Source organism: Eubalaena glacialis, chromosome 6 (genome assembly GCF_028564815.1).
Source record: "Eubalaena glacialis isolate mEubGla1 chromosome 6, mEubGla1.1.hap2.+ XY, whole genome shotgun sequence".
In the NCBI taxonomy this organism is placed as follows: domain Eukaryota; kingdom Metazoa; phylum Chordata; class Mammalia; order Artiodactyla; family Balaenidae; genus Eubalaena; species Eubalaena glacialis.
The window spans coordinates 133,916,810-133,935,226 of record NC_083721.1 but is presented as its reverse complement, the minus strand read 5'-3'; the positions used below and the strand labels follow the sequence as shown (position 1 = coordinate 133,935,226).

At 43.0% G+C, this 18,417-nt stretch overlaps 1 protein-coding gene across 2 annotated transcripts in view; it reads right to left on the bottom strand.

Moving 5' to 3' along the window:
- Nucleotides 1-12,985, bottom strand: part of RYK (receptor like tyrosine kinase) — a 92,766-nt gene extending 79,781 nt beyond the window's left edge. For both annotated transcript variants that reach the window (XM_061193670.1, XM_061193671.1), the window contains exon 1: nucleotides 12,558-12,985. In XM_061193670.1, coding sequence (XP_061049653.1) covers nucleotides 12,558-12,786 — 229 coding nt within the window. In that variant the 5' untranslated portion in view covers nucleotides 12,787-12,985. The remainder of the gene's footprint in view (nucleotides 1-12,557) is intronic.
- Nucleotides 12,986-18,417: the final 5,432 nt, after the last annotated feature.

The window sequence follows — 18,417 nt, the reverse complement described above, 5'->3', positions numbered from 1 at the left end:
CCATAATCTCTAGCACTATAACATAAAATATGAAGCATGCCCTGCCATAGCGTGAGAATGTTCTAGTATCTGGTAAAATGATACTCTGGAAAATAATTTATCATTGGTTCCTGCACTATTTAAAGAAGAAAATGATCTCACCAAGCTCATGCATGCATTGCAAGTACAGCTCTAGAGTAGAGACGGAGTAATTTACTCACAGTTTGACATAACCACCATTCAATTTCTTTCATAGCCAACTCCTAATAGGAGCACACACTCTCAGTCAGCCGTGGAGGCCATTAGTAACTTAGAGTTGGCTATTATGGCCAGGGGCTCAAAGCACAATGGAGAACTCACAAACATCGTTCCTCCCTGCCAGCAACTCCAAGTGCTAACTTGGAGTCCAGTTCCAAAGCTACCTGAATTCTTTTCTAAGGCAAGTCACTTAGCTCTCTGCTAGAAGTTAGTGCCATGAGGCCAGGGATCTATATCTGCTTTATTCACCAAAACATGTCAAGCCCCTAAAATAAGGCCTAGTGTACATTCAATAAGTAATTGCTCAGCGAGTGATAAATGTTGCTACCCAAGGCAATCAACCAGATGATGGCTAAGTGACCTCTCTTTCTAACATTCTACGATTTGAGTTTTTATCCAAAAACATACAAATCCCCCACCAATAACTAAAATAAATTATTTTGAGGATTAAGTAGCATTTTCATATACATTACGGCAATATGATAACAGACATCCTGCTATACATCTCATATATGAGGAAACCAACACTCAGAAACATTAATTACTTGCCTACCCACATATAACAGAAGGAGGAGATGGACTTAAAACTCAAATATGCAGATTCCAAATCCAATATTTTCCCACACCATGTTATCTACTATAAACCCACATTTGTGCACATGTGCATGCATGCGTAGGTATACAACCTTAGAGCTTTTTCTTGAAATTAGACTAAATTCTCTCCTTTAACAAATAATCTAAGGAGTTAAACAACTTTAGAAAAGATGCAAACAATCAAAAAGATAATACTTGACCATTTCCACTTCTGGACAAGATAGAATAACAGGACCAGATTAACCCTCTCATCTGAAATAATCAAAAAACAGACAAAATATGAGAGTTCAGAAAGACAAAGACAGCTAGAGTACGTAGGACAAAGTACCAGAGAACAGAGAGCTACACAGAGAGAGAATTTCCAAGATCTGCAGAGGGTTGCCCCTCGAGCCTTCAGCTGAGTACTGATCATGCATAAGGAAACTACACAAGGACAGAGAAAAAATAAAAGGTTAACAGTGCATAGCACTTCATACATTTTGGAATATCACCTATTCCCACCAGCCAGACTGGAAAACCTCATGAGTCACAGGTCAATGGAGAAAGTACATGGAAGGGTCTTGACTCAGTAGTGGGGAATAATTGGACCTACACTGAGCACTGCTCCTGTCTTATCTAACAAGTCTTAAAAGCAAGACCTGAAAAGATCAAACTGCTTCCAAGTAACTTAACTGAGTCCCAGAACAAAATGTAAGAATAATTACAGGAATACAAAAATATCCAGCACCTAACAGGGTAAAATTCATAATGTCTGCCATCTAGTCAAAAACTACCAGGCATGTAAAAAAGCAAAATAAGTAGATAGACAAATAGATGACAGATCAACTGAAACCAATCCAGAACTGGCAGATGTTAGAATCAGCAGACATTAAAACAACTATTGTAACTGTACCCCACAAAAAGTTAAGTAGAAACATGGAAGATATAAAAAGACCCAAATCAAATTCCTAGAGATGAAAACTACAATGTAGGAGATGAAAAAATACACTGGCTAGGATTAACAGCAGGTTAGCATTTCAGAAGAAAAGATTAGAAATTCTGTTTTCCAGCTTTTAATTATTTTGCTAGAATCTCTCTTGAATATTTTACATCCTTCAACTGTAGTGTGGACCAGCAGTCTGCTGAGAGACAGCTACGTGCCAAGCCATGAGGTAGCCTTAATGTAGTAGGTAAACTATAGAACATGATGGGTACAGTGATACAGATGTGTTTGTACATGGTATAGAGCTATGGAAGCCAAGATGGGGGGCACCTTATCCAGAGGTGGGGTTCAGGGGACAGAGACTTGGGAAAATTAGGCAACTTCAAAGGAAATAAGCTATTAAAACTAATTTATTTAAACTTACATTCATAAGTTCAGTCCAATCCCCTTTTGGATAATAACTTAGTGGGCAATGGGAAATGATCAAGAGAATGATGACCCCAGTAAGGCACAAGATAGTGAATCCAAAAAAACAACAAAAAAAAAGAAAATATGATTCATTCATTTATTCATTCACTGAACTTTTACTGAATATCTTACTATATGCCAGGTACTGATTTAGGTGCTGGGCATACGGAGTGGAACAATATAAAAGGTCTCTGCTCAAACAGAATTAGCCTTCCTACAGAGGGAGATGGAAACAACAAAAGTATCAGGTACTTAAAAGAAAACAGGGTGGGGGCTTCCCTGGTGGCACAGTGGTTAAGAATCCGCCTGCCAATGCAGGGGACATGGGTTCAAGGCCTGGTCCGGGAAGATTTCACATGCCGCGGAGCAACTAAGCCCTTGTGCCACAACTACTGAGCCTGCACTCTAGAGCCCGCGAGCCACAACTACTGAGCCTGTGTGCCACAGCTACTGAAGCCCGTGCGCCTAGAGCCCGTGCTCTGCAACAAGAGAAGCCACCTCAATAAGAAGCCTGTGCACCGCAACGAAGAGTAGCCCCTGCTCGCCGCAACTAGAGAAAGGCCGCATGCAACAACGAAGACCCAATGTAGCCACAAATTAATTAATTAATTAATTAAAAAAAAAAAAGAAAACAGGGTGACAGAACAGAGTGGCACTGAGGGTCAACCCTAGGAAGGTAAGGCTCTCTGAGGAAGTAACATTAAGCTGAGATCTAGAAGGCTCCAGCTATGTAAAGATCTAGGAAAAGTACATAAGGCAGAGCAACCATCGAATGCAGACCCTAGGGTGAGAAAAGCTTGGCACCAAAGGAACTGAATGGTGGTATGGTGGGGAGCAGGGACAAGAAACAGGTGGCAGGCAAGAGTCTCTACATAAACATTCATTTAGAAATCAGGAAGATCTAAGCCTAGATATTTGGTATTTATGAATTACTGTTAATTTCTTAGGTGCGATAATAGTTATTACAAAATTTTAAAGAATTCCTATCTTTTAGAGATACACACCAAAAAATTTTTTACAAAATTTTATGTCTGAGTTTGCTTCAAAATAATCCCAGCAGAAGATGAGGGGGAGTAGGACAAGGGAGCAGATTGGGGAGTGGAGAGGTATAGACCAAACAAAACTGGCCATGAGCTGATAATTGTTGAAGCAGGATGATGGATACATAGAGGTTCATTATACTATTCTGTCTATTTTTGAATGTTTGAAATTTTACATAATAAATACATTTTTAAAAGCAAACTTATTTAAAATATAAGGAAAGGTATTAATAAATATAAATGCCCCCCTTCACAGGGGACTTATTAGGGCTGCAAAATTATTCTATATGATACTATAGTGGATGCATTTGTCAAAACCCATATAACTGCAACAGAATAAACCTTAATGTATGCAAATTTTTTTTAAATTCAGGGGGCAGGGGGAGTTGGATGAAGGTAATCAAAAAGTACAAACTTCCAGTTATAAGATAAATAAGTACTAGGGATATAATGTACATGATAAAGATAATTAACACTGCTATATGTTATATATGAACCCTGTTAAGAGAGGAAATCTAAGAGTTCTCGTCACAAGGAATGAAATTTTTTTTCTCTTTCTTTAGTATTTTATCTATATGAGATGATGATGTTCACTAAACCTACTGTGGTTAATTATTTCATGATGTATGTAAGTCAAATCATTATGCTGGACACCTTAAACTTACACAGTGCTTTATGTCAATTAAATCTCAATAAAACTGGAAGGAAAGAAAATCACGTAGGAGGTCAAAGAATCCTAGGATGAAATACAGAATGTTAATAGATGCCCCCTTCCAGAACCAGCTTTTGAGGGATTCAGATGTACCCATAAGCTTTCATCAGGGGGTCCTGTAAGGTCCTCAAAGTCTAAGAACCCCCATCACAGTGTGCAAAACTTAGTATGTGTGGGATCCACACCCTTGTCTAGGAAAAGGCCCTAAGGCTTTCACAAAATAAGGTTGAGAACCACTGATATTTCTCTTGCCAGCAACTTCCTAGCTGAAAAGTGAGTTGCCATTGTTCTTAAACCTAACGTAATATCTCACTGCCATCATTTGCCTTCCCTGCAAGGACATTACTACACAGCCATTACCATAAGTAAATAATTTACCACCAGTGAATTTTACAATTCTGAAAGAAAGTTGTGACAGGTACCCAAAAAAAAGGAAAGGTGGCAAATTATGTCTGTCTCCTTCACAGTATCACCTTGTTGGGACTTCCCTGGTGGCGTAGTGGTTAAGAATCCGCCTGCCAATGCAGGGGACACGGGTTTGAGCCCTGGGCCGGGAAGATCCCACATGCCGCGGAGCAACTAAGCCCATGCGCCACAACTACTGAGCCTGCTCTCTAGAGCACGCGAGCCACAACTACTGAACCCGCGTGCCACAACTACTGAAGCCCACGCACCTAGAGCCCGTGCTTTGCAACAAGAGAAGCCACTGCAATGAGAAGCCTGCGCACCATAATGAAGAGTAGCCCCCGCTCGCCACAACTAGAGAAAGCCCGCGCACAGCAACGAAGACCCAATGTGGCCAAAAATAAATAAATAAATGTATTAAAAAAAAAAAAAAACCTTGTTACAATACTATATTTCATTTAATCTAAAATGTACCATTATTTTTTATGCCACTAAGAAAGAAAAAAAGCTGTCAATTAACTGATGATTCACCACTGATTGTAAAATGGTTCCAATTTCAGAGATGTTCAAATGTGAAAAAGCCGTACATCTTACAATTCATGCAACATGCCATTCAAAAACCTCACTGGCTGGGCCCCATCTCAGATCTCCTAAACAAATTGCTCAGAGTAGGTATAGGAATCTGTACTTTGTTTAAGCCCCTCAGATGATCTGGTTAGATAAAGACTAAACTGTTAACTTTCAGAGACAGCAGAGTAGAGAAGGCATGCACTTTAGAGTCATATAGCCCTAGACATCTCTGTGACCTCCAGCAAATTCTGTAATTTCCCAGAGCCTCAGCTTTATCTATAGAAAAATGCCAATGCCATCTACTTCCAGTGGTTGATAAAATAAAAGAAAATATGTGAAATACTTGACACAGAGCAAGACATATTTATATAAGAACATGTTCATTATTTATGAACAAGACACAACATATCTGGTCTTATGAACAAGAATGGGACCTATTAAATTACTTTTCAGAAATATTCTACCATTCAGCACTGTCACTTGTTGGGCACAGTTAAGAAGAATCAATTAATAAGTGTTTATTACTTAATTCAGCAATACACACATTTGTTTTGGCACACCACATTTTTAGAGGTCCTACATAAATGAAAGCTGTTTAATAACATCTTGATTAGAAAACACTGTACTTGATGTACATCAATAACACAAAAAAGCATACTTTTAAGCATAATATAATTTCAGAGTAGCTAATGGCTCTGCTTCATGTCAAGTTTTTGTTTTGTTTTGTTTTAGTATGTATAGCTGGCAAGTTTTTTCAGAACGCTGGCATAACTGTGTTAAAACCCCAAAAGTAATGCTGTGGAACTTCTCAATTTGTGATGCTCAAAAAAATACCCACATGTTTCATTTGTTTCTAAAATGATCCTTAAAATCCAAACAGTGTTTCAGGCAGCACCTTCAGAACTGACTAGTCAACTCAGGATATGACTCATAGGGGACAGGTTAGCCATAACTGGACAGAGTTCTCCCACATGTGTAGCATGAAGACGGAAAAAAAACCCTCAAAACCCACAATTGCACAATGTCTCAGTCTTGCTCTCCCAGTGAAGAACACATGGATTCAGATTAATGCTGCATCAATGCCACGAACCCTACCCAAACGCCCAGGATTAAGAGCGTGCTGCAAGGTGCTAACCCACCTCCACCAGCACCCACCTCCTCAAAGTCTGGGCAGTGGCACGATATGCCAGACACCAGCAGAGAGGACACCCTCACTGTCCTCCCCCAGACACTTGGCCTGAGGTTGAAGAGGAAGAGAGGTGCTGGGAGGAGAGGAACACGTGGCTCATCTCATCTTTCTTTTTCCTCAACCATTTCCCAAAGAGTCCTTCAGTTCAGCTGCCCAAATCTGAAACTCAGATTCCGCTGTGACTCCTCCCTCTTCTTTAGCCCTCAGGTGTCCTCCACTAAATCTCCAAACTCCCAGAAAATTCCTCACAAATCCATCCCACCCCCCCTCAACTGCCCTAGTTGATTCCTCTTACCAGCACAAGGCTGACTCTGTCCCATTTCCCAGATCCAGCTTTTCAGTCTTCAAGCCACCCTTTTCACTGGGGCCGAAGCTGTCTTTTCTATAACCCAGTCCTCTCTGTGTACTCTCCTTTCCTAAGTTCAACAGTTCCTCATTACCTATAAAATAAACTTCAAATTCCTAACCCAATTTCAACCTACCTCCCAGCTGTATATTCTGCCACTCCCTGGTTTTGCCAAATTTTCTCACCTTAGCCTACTCCTTGAATTCACACACATCTGCTTCCATACAGCTATGGCTTTGTTCGTGCTATTTTCTCTGCCTGACATGAAATACTCCTCTTTTCTGTCTTTCAAGTTCATCCTTCAAGATGAGGCTCAAATGTCTCCTTTCCTGGAACACATTCCTGAAAGCCCCTAAGCCTCTCCACTCCCCCTCCTTCTACAGTCAAACGTAATCATTCCCACAACAACTTATATCAATCAGCAGTATAACTCTTATCTCAGTGTTATAGTTGTAGATACAACTGTTAGCCTCCCCTACGAAATTTTGAGTTCTTCAAGAAAAGGAATTCAGTAATTTTGAATTGCCATTTTCTACCACAATATATGGTACTTGGTTGGGCTTCAAAAATTTTTACTGGACTGATTTGGGGAGCAATGATCTCAACTAGTATTGAACTGATTTTAAAAAAGATGTGAACAATGCTTAACTCTTTCAGAGGATATTTATTTTAACGGAGAGGCAAGTTATCCAAAGTGAATTTCTAACTGGTGTGAGGCGGAGTCTATTCTCAGAAGTTCCCCTGACTCCTACAGATTCCCTATCACCACCATCACCGCTGCCATGACCAGTTTATATCATACCCCCCACCCATCAGCATTTTATTCCCATACCCCTAGTACTGCCCCAGACACAGACTGATTTCACCAGCTCTGGACTTCCAGGGAACTCAGCTATTAGAATTATCAAGTAGATAGAGAACAGGAGAGAATGCAGATAATAATCAAGACCGCAAATGAGCACATGTGGCAGCAGGCTTGCCGATTCTACTCCTTAAGCATTTTGGTTAATCACAGCTCCTCCAGAGCTGACAAAGAGGCAATATGGATTCCAGACTGAGTCAAGACCTGGCCCTCTACTCACTGCCCAAAGGGCCCCAGATCAGTCCTCATCAGTAAAATGGAGAAATGGATGCCTACACTGCAGCCTAAGCAGGGCCTGGGGACACAGGGATGCCACATAAAGCTTCTGAGGCTTTTGGAGTCTCTATACCGATGGACTTCCATCAAGACTGCATGCCCTACTACCAAGGAATGAACTAGTTACATACTTCCTGCAAATCTGTTTCCTCATCTATATTATGGAAGTAACAATACACATCCAAAACAGGGATTACCTTTGTACCTGACACAGGTAAAAGACTGCCACACGTCAGCAGCACTCTAAATTCAAGTGTCAACCATTTCTGTGACCACCACCACTACTCTTCCTAATATTGTTAGCACCAAAAAACTACACATCACCAGCTCTTCAATAGTCAAAGCCCAACCATTTACACATTGTGGAATGACCACTTGCCTTTACCCCCATCCTCCTAGGACTCCTCCAAAATGACAGTAATGAAATCACAAAGACATTAAACCACAAACACAGAAAGGGAAAGAAGACAACGCAACATATATTTCAACAAACTTTTGCAAGATGGGAAGCAGTTGAAGGAGTGGTCACTGCCTCTCAGGACCTCTGGAGGGACTCAGCCCTGGATGCAACAAGGGCCACCAAAGGCTGGCCTGAGGCTCTGGCCTGTCAAAGGGGTAGCCTCTGATGAGGGGCATTCAAAGCAGTTGGGCCCCCAGGAGCAGCAAGAGACCCAAAGTTTTTCTGAAGAAACTGAACCACAAAGGCAGGAGGCTGGTGTACCACCAAGCACACCAGAGGCAGCAGACTGCAGGTGTCTTCTCTGCAAACACTGACCAGTCCCAAAGAAGACGTGAAGGTGCTGATATGTGTGTGTGCCGGGGGGCTCCCAATGAAAAGTTCACCCACATTCCAAGGGAGGCCAGTAGACCACCCACCTACCCACCCACAAGCTTGCCCTCCCCTAATCAACTTTTCAGCATCTCACTCTTAATTACAGACAGCCAAGGATCAACAGATACTATCTAAATGAACAGAAAAAGAACTCTGAAATGAACAGGCACATTGGAGGAAGCAGAAGAAATATTTTAAAAATGTTAAACATACAGAAAAAATTAAAAACAACAAACACATGCCTCAAAGATAAGTGAAGATAATACATCCATAAAATTAGAATAAAATGAAATGGAAATGGAAACAGAGAACAAAAAGAGTTCTAAAATTTAAAATCACCATCATTAAAATTTTAAAAATAAAAGAGCTTGGAAGACAAAATTGAGAAAATTTCCCCCTCTTCCCACCTACAAACATAGAGATATAAATAAGAGGCAACATACGTTGAGTATCTGAAGATCAATTCCAGAAAAGTCAATAACCAAACCAACAGATATCTCAGAAACAAACAAAAAAAAGTGATGGGTAGGAAATTATCAGAAGTAACAGACATTTTTGAAAACTGAAGGATATGAGTCTCTAGATTGAAAGGGCTCACTAAGCCTAGAGGGACCACAAACAGAAGGAAGGACCCACACAGAAGCTGGTAAAATTACAGAATTTTTTAAAAGACAAAGACCCTAAGCTCAAAAAACAGAAAACAAACAAACAACAACAACCAAAAAAGAAACAAAACACACAAGGAAAAAAAGGGATCAGAATGACTTTGGATTTTTCATCAGAAACCCTTAAAGCCAGAAAACTGTGTAAAAATGCCACCAAAAATCGTGAAAATATACATATATTTTTCTGTCTAATATTCTAAATTCAGCCAAATCACCTATAAAGCATGAGGATAGGATAGACACCTTCAGACATGTAAGGCCTCAAATTATTTACCTCCCATGCAACCCTTCTCAGTAAGCTACTGAGGATATACTTTAGCAAAATGAAGCAAACAAAGAAAAAGGAAGACAGAAGATACAGGGAACAGAGGCTCCAAGACAGGAGAGAAGCGTACAGAATCTGCAGGAAAAATAATCCTACTGTCCAGATTGGAAGAAGAGGATGGAAGGCTCCAAAGCAGGGAGTCTCTAAGAGGAAACCAAGTGAAAGTGATAGATGATTTGATGTGTTACCTGGAAAAAAAATATCAAAAGGCATTTAACATATTTCTTGGAGTGTATGAGAGAATGTAGCCATAGATACAGCAAAGACTCAAAAAGTTTATAAGTCACTTATTTGCTCCAGGAAAAACAATAACATACAGGAAAAGAAAACATAACCATGGGTCACTATTTAACTCACAAGTGAGTTTATATATGTGTGTGTATGTATGTATGTATATGTACATGTATACATATAATAATGTATAATAAAAATTTACAATATAAATATATACACAATAATCTAAATACAGACTGCTGGTTTTACCAAAAATGATGTAACTATATTGGGGGGGTTTGGGCAAGAGAAGAGGGCAACTGCTCAGTTATGATACTAGGAAGTGAAATGCTTATTCTACATTGATTTCAAAATATGAAAAGTAAAAAAAACAGGAAAAAAAAAAAAAAAAGAGCTAGCTTGGGATAGTAGCTTCCACTGGAAAGCAGGGCCTGGAAGATAAAAAGGCCAAAGGCAGAAGACTGCTGTTTTTTCATTTGAGGTCTTTTAGCACTATTTGATTTCTTTTTTTAACTATGTGCATATACGAATTGGATTAAAACAACTTATTCTCACGTCAAGAACAATCAGTTCAATTTATAAAGATGTCATTACCAACTTCATTTATAAGTCTCACACTTGGAATTGCAAATTCATTGTCTTAGAAATATTATAAAGTGATGGTTAGTTTCCCAAGTCAGCTTTCAGAAGGCATTTAACCCATAATGATATGAAAACATGGTACAAAGTACTTCAAGTAGTCTTAAACACCATAAGCATAAGAGTTCCTGTGGGAAACCGCACTCTGAGAAATCAGTATGCCTGGTATACATCTCAGTCCCACCTAATTGTTCTTCCCCAGCCAGGGGCAGCCAAAAAATAAAGTCAGAATAGATGAGGAAGATGGAAGGAAGGAGAGGACCTGGATCTGGCAGGATGGAGAGTCAAGAGACCCACTGTAACAGGTCAACTCTGTTTGCATTAGAGAAAATACTACTGAAGGTTCCCCTTGTCCCAGATGTGGACCCAGGTTGATCAGTGAGGAAATCCTCCCTCCCCTCTTCCCAACAGCTCATTCCTGGGCACAAACTGGATGCTCATCAATCAGGTAACAAATACATCATTTCAAGTATTAATTAGCAATGATTTCTTTTCCACCATGCCATAATCAAACTTCTAAATAAATACCTTTATTTCATTCAATGAAACTTGCAACTTGAAACTTGTTGTGGCCTATGTCAACACTATGTTTGATTATTTTTAAAAAAAGATTATTAAATGTGTGACCTTGAGCAAGTTAAAGTCTCACTTTGCTCATCTCTAAAAGAGGAATAATGATATTCACCTCACTGGGTCACAAGAAAATTAGAGGAAATAATGTGTATAAAACATGCAGGGGGAAGTATATGGCAGGCACTCAATCAATGTCAGCCTCTGGTTGTGCCATGTCCCCTACCTCAATTAGTTTCTTACATGTAAACAAAGTCACAAATTATATACACGCTTTTAACTAAAAAACCTTTACAAAACCATGCATAATACATTAATATTTTTAAAATTAATGTTATGAGTCAATTTATAAGCATTCATTATTTTTCCTAAACCTTGGTCTTGTTTCAAGTACTAATCCAATTTGCTGTTTTAATTTAGCTAAATTAAATTCAGCTAATTCCGCTAGACTAAAAGGAGGATTATAGAATGGCAGGACATTATAAAAACACAGCATTCTTTGGTTAAAGGGGACAAACCCGTATATATAACAATGTCTAAACAGCCTGCTTAAAAGCAGTTCCATTTTAACACTGAGTGGACTTCAGTAGACCTCAAGAAAGTCTTATAACAAAAAAAATTGAATAAAATGACAGCTAATGGATGCTTAAAAGAATAATTTTTCCCCTCAAACACTTAGACGCACCAAAAATCTGAGATGAAATAAAGATGAAAAAAAAATGTGGTTTTCTGGCCCATAATACACAAAAGAAAGTGAATGTCTAGCTATCTGCAACTACCAAAAACTTCCCATTTGGGGCCATTTCTATCAGACCTTCCTCTAAGGGGTCATTTCCAGAATCCACAAAGTCACATTTTTCAAATTAATTCCCCAGTGACAAAGCTAATTAGGTAGCACAGAACCACCAACTGACCCAAAGCCAAGTTCTCCTTTTCTTACAAGGTATTCTAAGTAGAAGAGTGGCCCAGAAATTCAGGATCAGTCCAAACTCCAACACATCCAAGACAAGAACCAAAAAGGTACTGAAGAAGCTAAAAGGTCGGCTACCTGGAGATTCATTCACTATTGTAAAATACGCTTATCGGTCCCAAGATTTGGAGACTGCCACGAACATGTAGTGCCCTTATAACCAATCTCTGTCTCTCATTTAAAAACAAAACAAAACAAAACAAAACAAAACAAAAAACTACGATAACCAGAAAGTATGAGCACCGTAGTGTGGCCTCTACTGCAGCATCAAAACCACAGCAGATTTAACCTAAATAAAACGTGGATTTCGAGTATCCAAAATCCAGGGCCCTAGAGTGACACGTTGAGGAAAGGTCAAAGAAACTTGGAGCGGCAGGGAAGAAGAGTCTGCCTCTAGGGAATAAGGCGAAACGCTAAAGAGGCTGTAAGCAGTATGGAATGGGGTAGATCGCCGGGAGCCGAGGGGTCCCCGGGTCTTTCCGCGGCGTGCGGGGGAGGCCGGAAGGCTGGCCCAGGGCGGGGGCCGGGCAGGGACCACACCTCCCGGCCAGCAAGGCAGGCAAAGGCCGGGGCCCGGAGACGACCCGGGGCGCTGGGGCCGGCCCGCCCGCGGTCCAGGTCGCGCGGACTGGGCCGCCGGCGGCCGGAAGCACCGGGGCCCGACCCTACCTGCCCGCCCCGGCGCAAGCGGTCCCACTCACCGATGAGCCGGCGCACCTCGTCCTCGCTCAGGTAGAGGCTCACGCTGGGCCCCGCGGACGCGGGAGGCAGCGCCGGCGGCCTCGGGGCAGGGGCGGCGGCGGCGTCTGGTGCGAGCAGCAGCGGCAGCAGCGCGAGCAGGAGCAGCAGCGGCGGCGGCGGGGCCCTCAGGCCGCGGGTCCACGGGAGGCGGCCCCGGCCCGGCGGCCCCGGCCGCGCCGTCCTGCGCATGGCCACCGCCGCCGCCGCCGAGGAGAAGCGTGGGCCGCCCGCTGCGCCGCCGCCGTCGCCCACCCCCGGCCCCGAGCCCCTCACAGCCCCGAGCCGGGGGCGGCCGCCCAGCTCATCGCGCCGCCGGCCCGTGGCAGCCTACCGCCGCTTCAGACCGCCGGAGCGCGCCGCCGCCGCCGCCGCCTCCTCGGCCGCATCTTCCGCTGCGGGAGGCGGGCCGCGGTGGCGCGCGTGCGCGCGCCGCCGCCGCCTCGAAAGCGCGCACGCACGGACCGCCTCCTCCGTGCGGGCCCGAGCCCGGCGAGTAGCGCTTTGGGTTTCCAGGTCCTCCGAAGGCGAAGGGCTTCCTGGTCACCCTGTAAAGGAGCCCGTCCCCGCCCCACGTTGTCACCAGCCTGATGTTTGCTTGTCTATTGTCTGTAACACACACACACACACACACACACACACACACACACACACACACACACACACACACACACACACACACACACCCCACCCCGGGATGGAGGGTCCAGGCAGGCAGGCCCGGGCCGCGCCTGCAGCCGAGTAGGCTTCCAGATTCAGGGAAATGCCTGGATGCGGCCGCTCTGATGGCAAAAGAGAAACATGCTTTTTATTTGGAGAGAAAAAGAGAAAAGACCTTTTATCCTACCAACGGAGGTCAACATTAACATTTCTGTGTCTGTTTTGATGGATATATATTATATACTTTTATTTTCCAAGAAGATCTTGTTGAGCAAACTTTAACCTTATTCCTACACGTTACAAATTTTTTTTTTTTAATAATCGTTTTGCGTCTCTATAATCAACCTGAATTTGGGGCTGTCAACCCGTGGTCCATGCTGGACGTTGACAGCTCCCCCCCCATATGAAGTTGTGTGCAAAAGTGTGTGTCTGTCTCTCAGTGTGTGCTGTGTGTACGCTTGAGCACATACAGAGAAGTGATATGTACCTCTCCTCATTTGTTCTAGGGAGTCCTTGTCCCTGAAAGTCGTTAAGAATCACGGATACACCGTCTCTTTTAAAGGCCGACCAGCGAGCTGGTGCACCTCGTGATGTATTTGTTGATGTGTCGCGGTCAAACCTGCTCCAGGTACCGCCTCTCTTCGTGAGGTTTCCAAGCATCCCGGCCAGGCCCGGGTCACCTAGCCACTGTGGGCAGGTCCCTGCCCTGACCCTGTGCCTCCCACCAGGCCTGTGCCTCTGGGAACAGCTGCTTCCGGCCAGGCCCAGCTTCAGTGCACAGTTGCTGCAAGAGCAGTGAGGCCCTGGGAGGCTGCTATTTTAATCCTCTGGGGTGGGTGGGGGAAGAGCCTGGCTGATGAGGTGGGAAGTCCTGGAACTCGATTTTCTCCTTCTCTACTGAGAGGGATGGATTGCGTTTAGAGATAAACCGGCCTTGATTTGTCAAGCCTCAACTCCCCAGCGCAGAATACTGTGCCCATCATTCTACAGGAGGAGGCTGAGAAGAGGGTGAGGGCTGAGGAAAAGTGCTCCACCCGAGAACGATAAAAAGCCACAAAGGTCAGCAAAAATACTTCTCTTGGGGCAGCCACTGCTACTTATTAGGGGACCAGGGCTCTGTCAAGAAGGGCTTGGGGCTGGTGATGTGCTGTGCGAACAGGCTCTCAATTCAGACAGGAGTTTTTTTTAAAGGATGGCATCTTCCCGGCATTTTTTTAAATGACTCACAGTCCCCATGTAAGGAAGCCCCTGTCTTCAAGGCAATCTCCTCTTATCAGTGACTTCTTGAGGTGGAGTGTGGTGTCAGCAGAGCATGGAACTGTCTGGCAGTCAGGCCTGGCTGGGTTCTGGTACTTGTTAGTGGTGTGACCCTGGGAAAATTACTTAAACTCTCTGAGCCTCTGGTTTCCTCATTTATAAAATAAGGGAGATAATGCCAGATTCACAGGGCTTTTACAGGATTTAATTGGAGAAGATGTCAGTAAAACACCTAGGCAGACACCGGACTGGGTGGGTGTCACATCCATTGTTGTTGTTATTATAATTAACGTCTTCCCTCTAATGACCACTTCCTGGAAATTTCATCACCAGTTATCTCCAACCGTTCAGACCAGGGATCCTCAAGACCTTCATTCCAGGTAGCACCATGCCTGGCCCAGAGCCAAGCTCAAGACATTAATGCCAGGCGTCATGGTTGGCCCTGGGACGCAGGGGTGACTAAGGAGCTTCCTTGAGGAGGTATGATAAACATCAATTGCACATTTTCATCAGTGCTAGGAAGAAAAAGCTAGTGGTTGTCAATGTTCCCAGACCAATAGTAGTATCACCTGGGAATGTGCAAAAATGCTAATTCCTAGGCCCCACCCCAGACTAACAGAAGTAACAACTTCAAGGGGTAGCAACACACAGAGAAGTGGTATGCACATTGCATCACTTGTTCTAAGGAGTCCCTGTCCCCCAAAGAGTATCACAGGCCCTCCAAGTGATGCTGGCCACTCTGTCAAGAAAATCTCAGCTCTACCATCTCTCTTTTGGACTACTTCAGCTGCCACTTCACTGACCCCCTGCTTTCCCCTTATTCCTTTAGTCTGTTCTCAGCACAGCAGCCAGAGCCATCCTGTTAAACCTTAGCTGGATCAAGTCACTCCCTGCCTCTTAGACTGCCAATGGCTCCCTAATTCATCTAGAATAAAAGGCAAAGTCCTTACAAGATGTCAAGGCAGTTCTCATTCTTCACCTTCCTCCCTTCCTGTCCTATCTAGTCTTCTTCTACTCTCCCCCTACTCACTTAGCTCCAGCCACAGTGGCTTCCTTGCTGTACTTCCAACACATCAGACATGATCCTACCTCAGGGCCTTTGCACTGCTGTTCCTGGAATGCTCTTCCTTCTGACATCCACATGGCTTCATCCTTCACCTGTTCAAATCTACACTCAAATGTTAACTTCTGAAGATTAAAAATTTGACTTCCCGACACTTTAACTGCCCAGAGGGGGAACCAGTTCCCAGTCTCTCCTACCTCTGCAGGGTACTTGGTCTCACACAACACCCAACCAATCTCTGAAGAAGGAGTCCCCTCTCCCTCCTGGGTCAGGGTGTGGGTGGCAACTTTTGAAATTTCCCAATAAGCCTCAGTGCGAAAATGCTGGGAAGCCCTGACCTCAGCCTTCTGAGGTTTCTTTGCCTGGAGGAAATGAAGGCCACAGTCGTCATCCTGCTCCACCCACTGCCCCCGCTCTTGGTTTTGCTTGTCACTTTGGTTGATCTTACTCTCCTCCAGGAGACAAATTTCAGGCCCAGAAACTACCATCATCAGGACTTGTTTCACTGCTCCTAAAAAAGGCCAGCCTTGGGTTTGAGATGCAGCAGGGTGGGTGGGTGGAAGCACTGGGCCGTCAGGGTCCAGCGGGGAAGGGATGAGACATCCTGGTTAAGGGAAATGACTGGGGTGTTCACGCGTGGAGTCTTATGCCCACTCAGAGCCTGGCTCACTCATGTCCACAAGGATAGATGCCCGGTTCACAGAGCCCTGAGAACAACTCCCAACCCAGACTGCGCTCACTCAGCTAGGGGAGGGATCTAGAAAGGGGTGGCTCTAAGTTCTGAAAACACCCCCTTCCTTTGCAAGTGGCAGTTGGGAACACTGCTCTGTGTACTATGGAACAGTTTACTTTTTAAACCTTCTCCCTCCACTTGCGGTGTGAATGAGTCAAGCAGCACCAAAGTCCTGGAAGAAAATATGAACACCCTCTTTGACGCAAGTCATCATCTCTCTCCACCACCTCCCAGATTGGCGTATGTTCTTATAGCCCTTTCTCTAGACATTTACCTACACGTATCACATACATGCAACTGTACGTGTGTGGTTTCTTTCAGTTTTACAGAAATGGGTAATTGTTGACATGATTTGTTTTTTCCCTGATCAAAATGAATTGAGGTCTTGAGGATGCTTGCATGACAGGACACACAGAGGCATTTTGGTTGGGATGGACAGTGCTAGATTTCACAGTTCTGGTGATTGACCACACATCCTTTTATGTGCATCTTTGTGCACGTACGTAGATATTCAGAAGGGCAGATTCTCAGAAGTGAAGTGCTGAGTTAAAGGGAGTTAACTTTTAGTGTTGATGGATTCCACTGAATCACCCTCCAAAAGACTTTACCAATGTACCCTTCCACCAGTGGCATAAATGAAAGAGCCAAGGTAATATATCAGGGTTTTTTCATTTTGCTTTTGACAGTCTGGCGAAAGAAAAAATAACTCTTTAATCTGGGTTCCCCTCATTACCAGTGAGGTTGAGCATCTTCTTGTAGGTATTTATTGCCCATTCAATGTACAGCTTTTGCCTGTTTTTCTAGTGAGTGGTTTGCCTTCTTTTCTTGATTTGTAGATATTTTCTTTTACTGTATCCCTTGTCATTTAACTTTGCTTATGATGTCCTTTACTTAATTTAAATTTTGGATTTTCATTTTAGATAAATCTCACAATCTATTCCTCTATGGCTTCTGCATTTTGTGTCTTGCTTAAGAAAAACTCCACAATTAATAATTTTTGTGTTTTTATAATGCTTTTGTACCTTTAAAAAAATTAGCCCCTTAATCCATCTGGAATTTATGTTTATATATGGCATATGACACAATTTTATTTTTCCATATGGGGAGCCATTTGTCCCAAATGCTATTTATTGTATTTATTGAATATTCCACTCTTAGTTGTTGTAACTAGCTGTATTAGGGTTCTCCAGAAAAACAGAACCAATGGGATATAAATATAAATAAATAAGTAAATATATGTGGGTGTATATATATAGAGAGAGAGAGAAAGAGAGAGAGAGAGAGAGGAGAGATAAGAGGAGATTTATTATGGGAATTGGCTGTCATGATTATGGAGGCTGAGAAGTCCCAGGATCTGCTGTCTGCAAGCTGGAGACCCAGGAAAGCCTGCAGTGTAATTCAGTCTGAATCCAAAGGCCTGAGAAGGGGGTGGGGACAATGGTGTAATTTAAATCCCAGTCTGAGGCCTGAGAACCAGGAGTAAGTCAGAGAGCAGCAGAGAGGGAATTAGCCCTTCCTCCACCTTTTTGTTCTTTACAAGCCCTCATTGGACTGGATGATGGCACCCTTATTGGTGAGGGTGATCTTCCTTACTCAGTCTACAGATTCGAATGCTAATCTCCTCCAGAGACACCCTCACAGACTTATCCGAAATACTATGTTGCCAGCTATCTGAGCATCCCTTATCCCAGTCAAGTTGACACATAAAAATTGACCATCACAAGTCTACCCCTTGTGAACTTGGCACCCATATACATCTCCTTAAACTATGTTTAATCTCTAAATAAAAACAATAATGAGATCATAACTCTGCCGACATGATACAACTCCCCTATGTACAACTGAAAACATGCTAATTTCTTCCCCAGAAGTGGAGGTAAAATCCTTGAGTGATGTTTATTCTTCTCCTGATATCCTACAACTCAGATACTATGATGTGAAATTAATAATACTGATATAAAGTCAATACATCTTATGTTACATGATAAAAGGAAATAAGAGTGGAAAGAAGACAAAGATATTTGTGTAATATATGTGTATATACACACAAATGTATTCATAACAAAATTAATTTTTTTCATAATAAAATAAGCTTTGGGGACAAATGGTT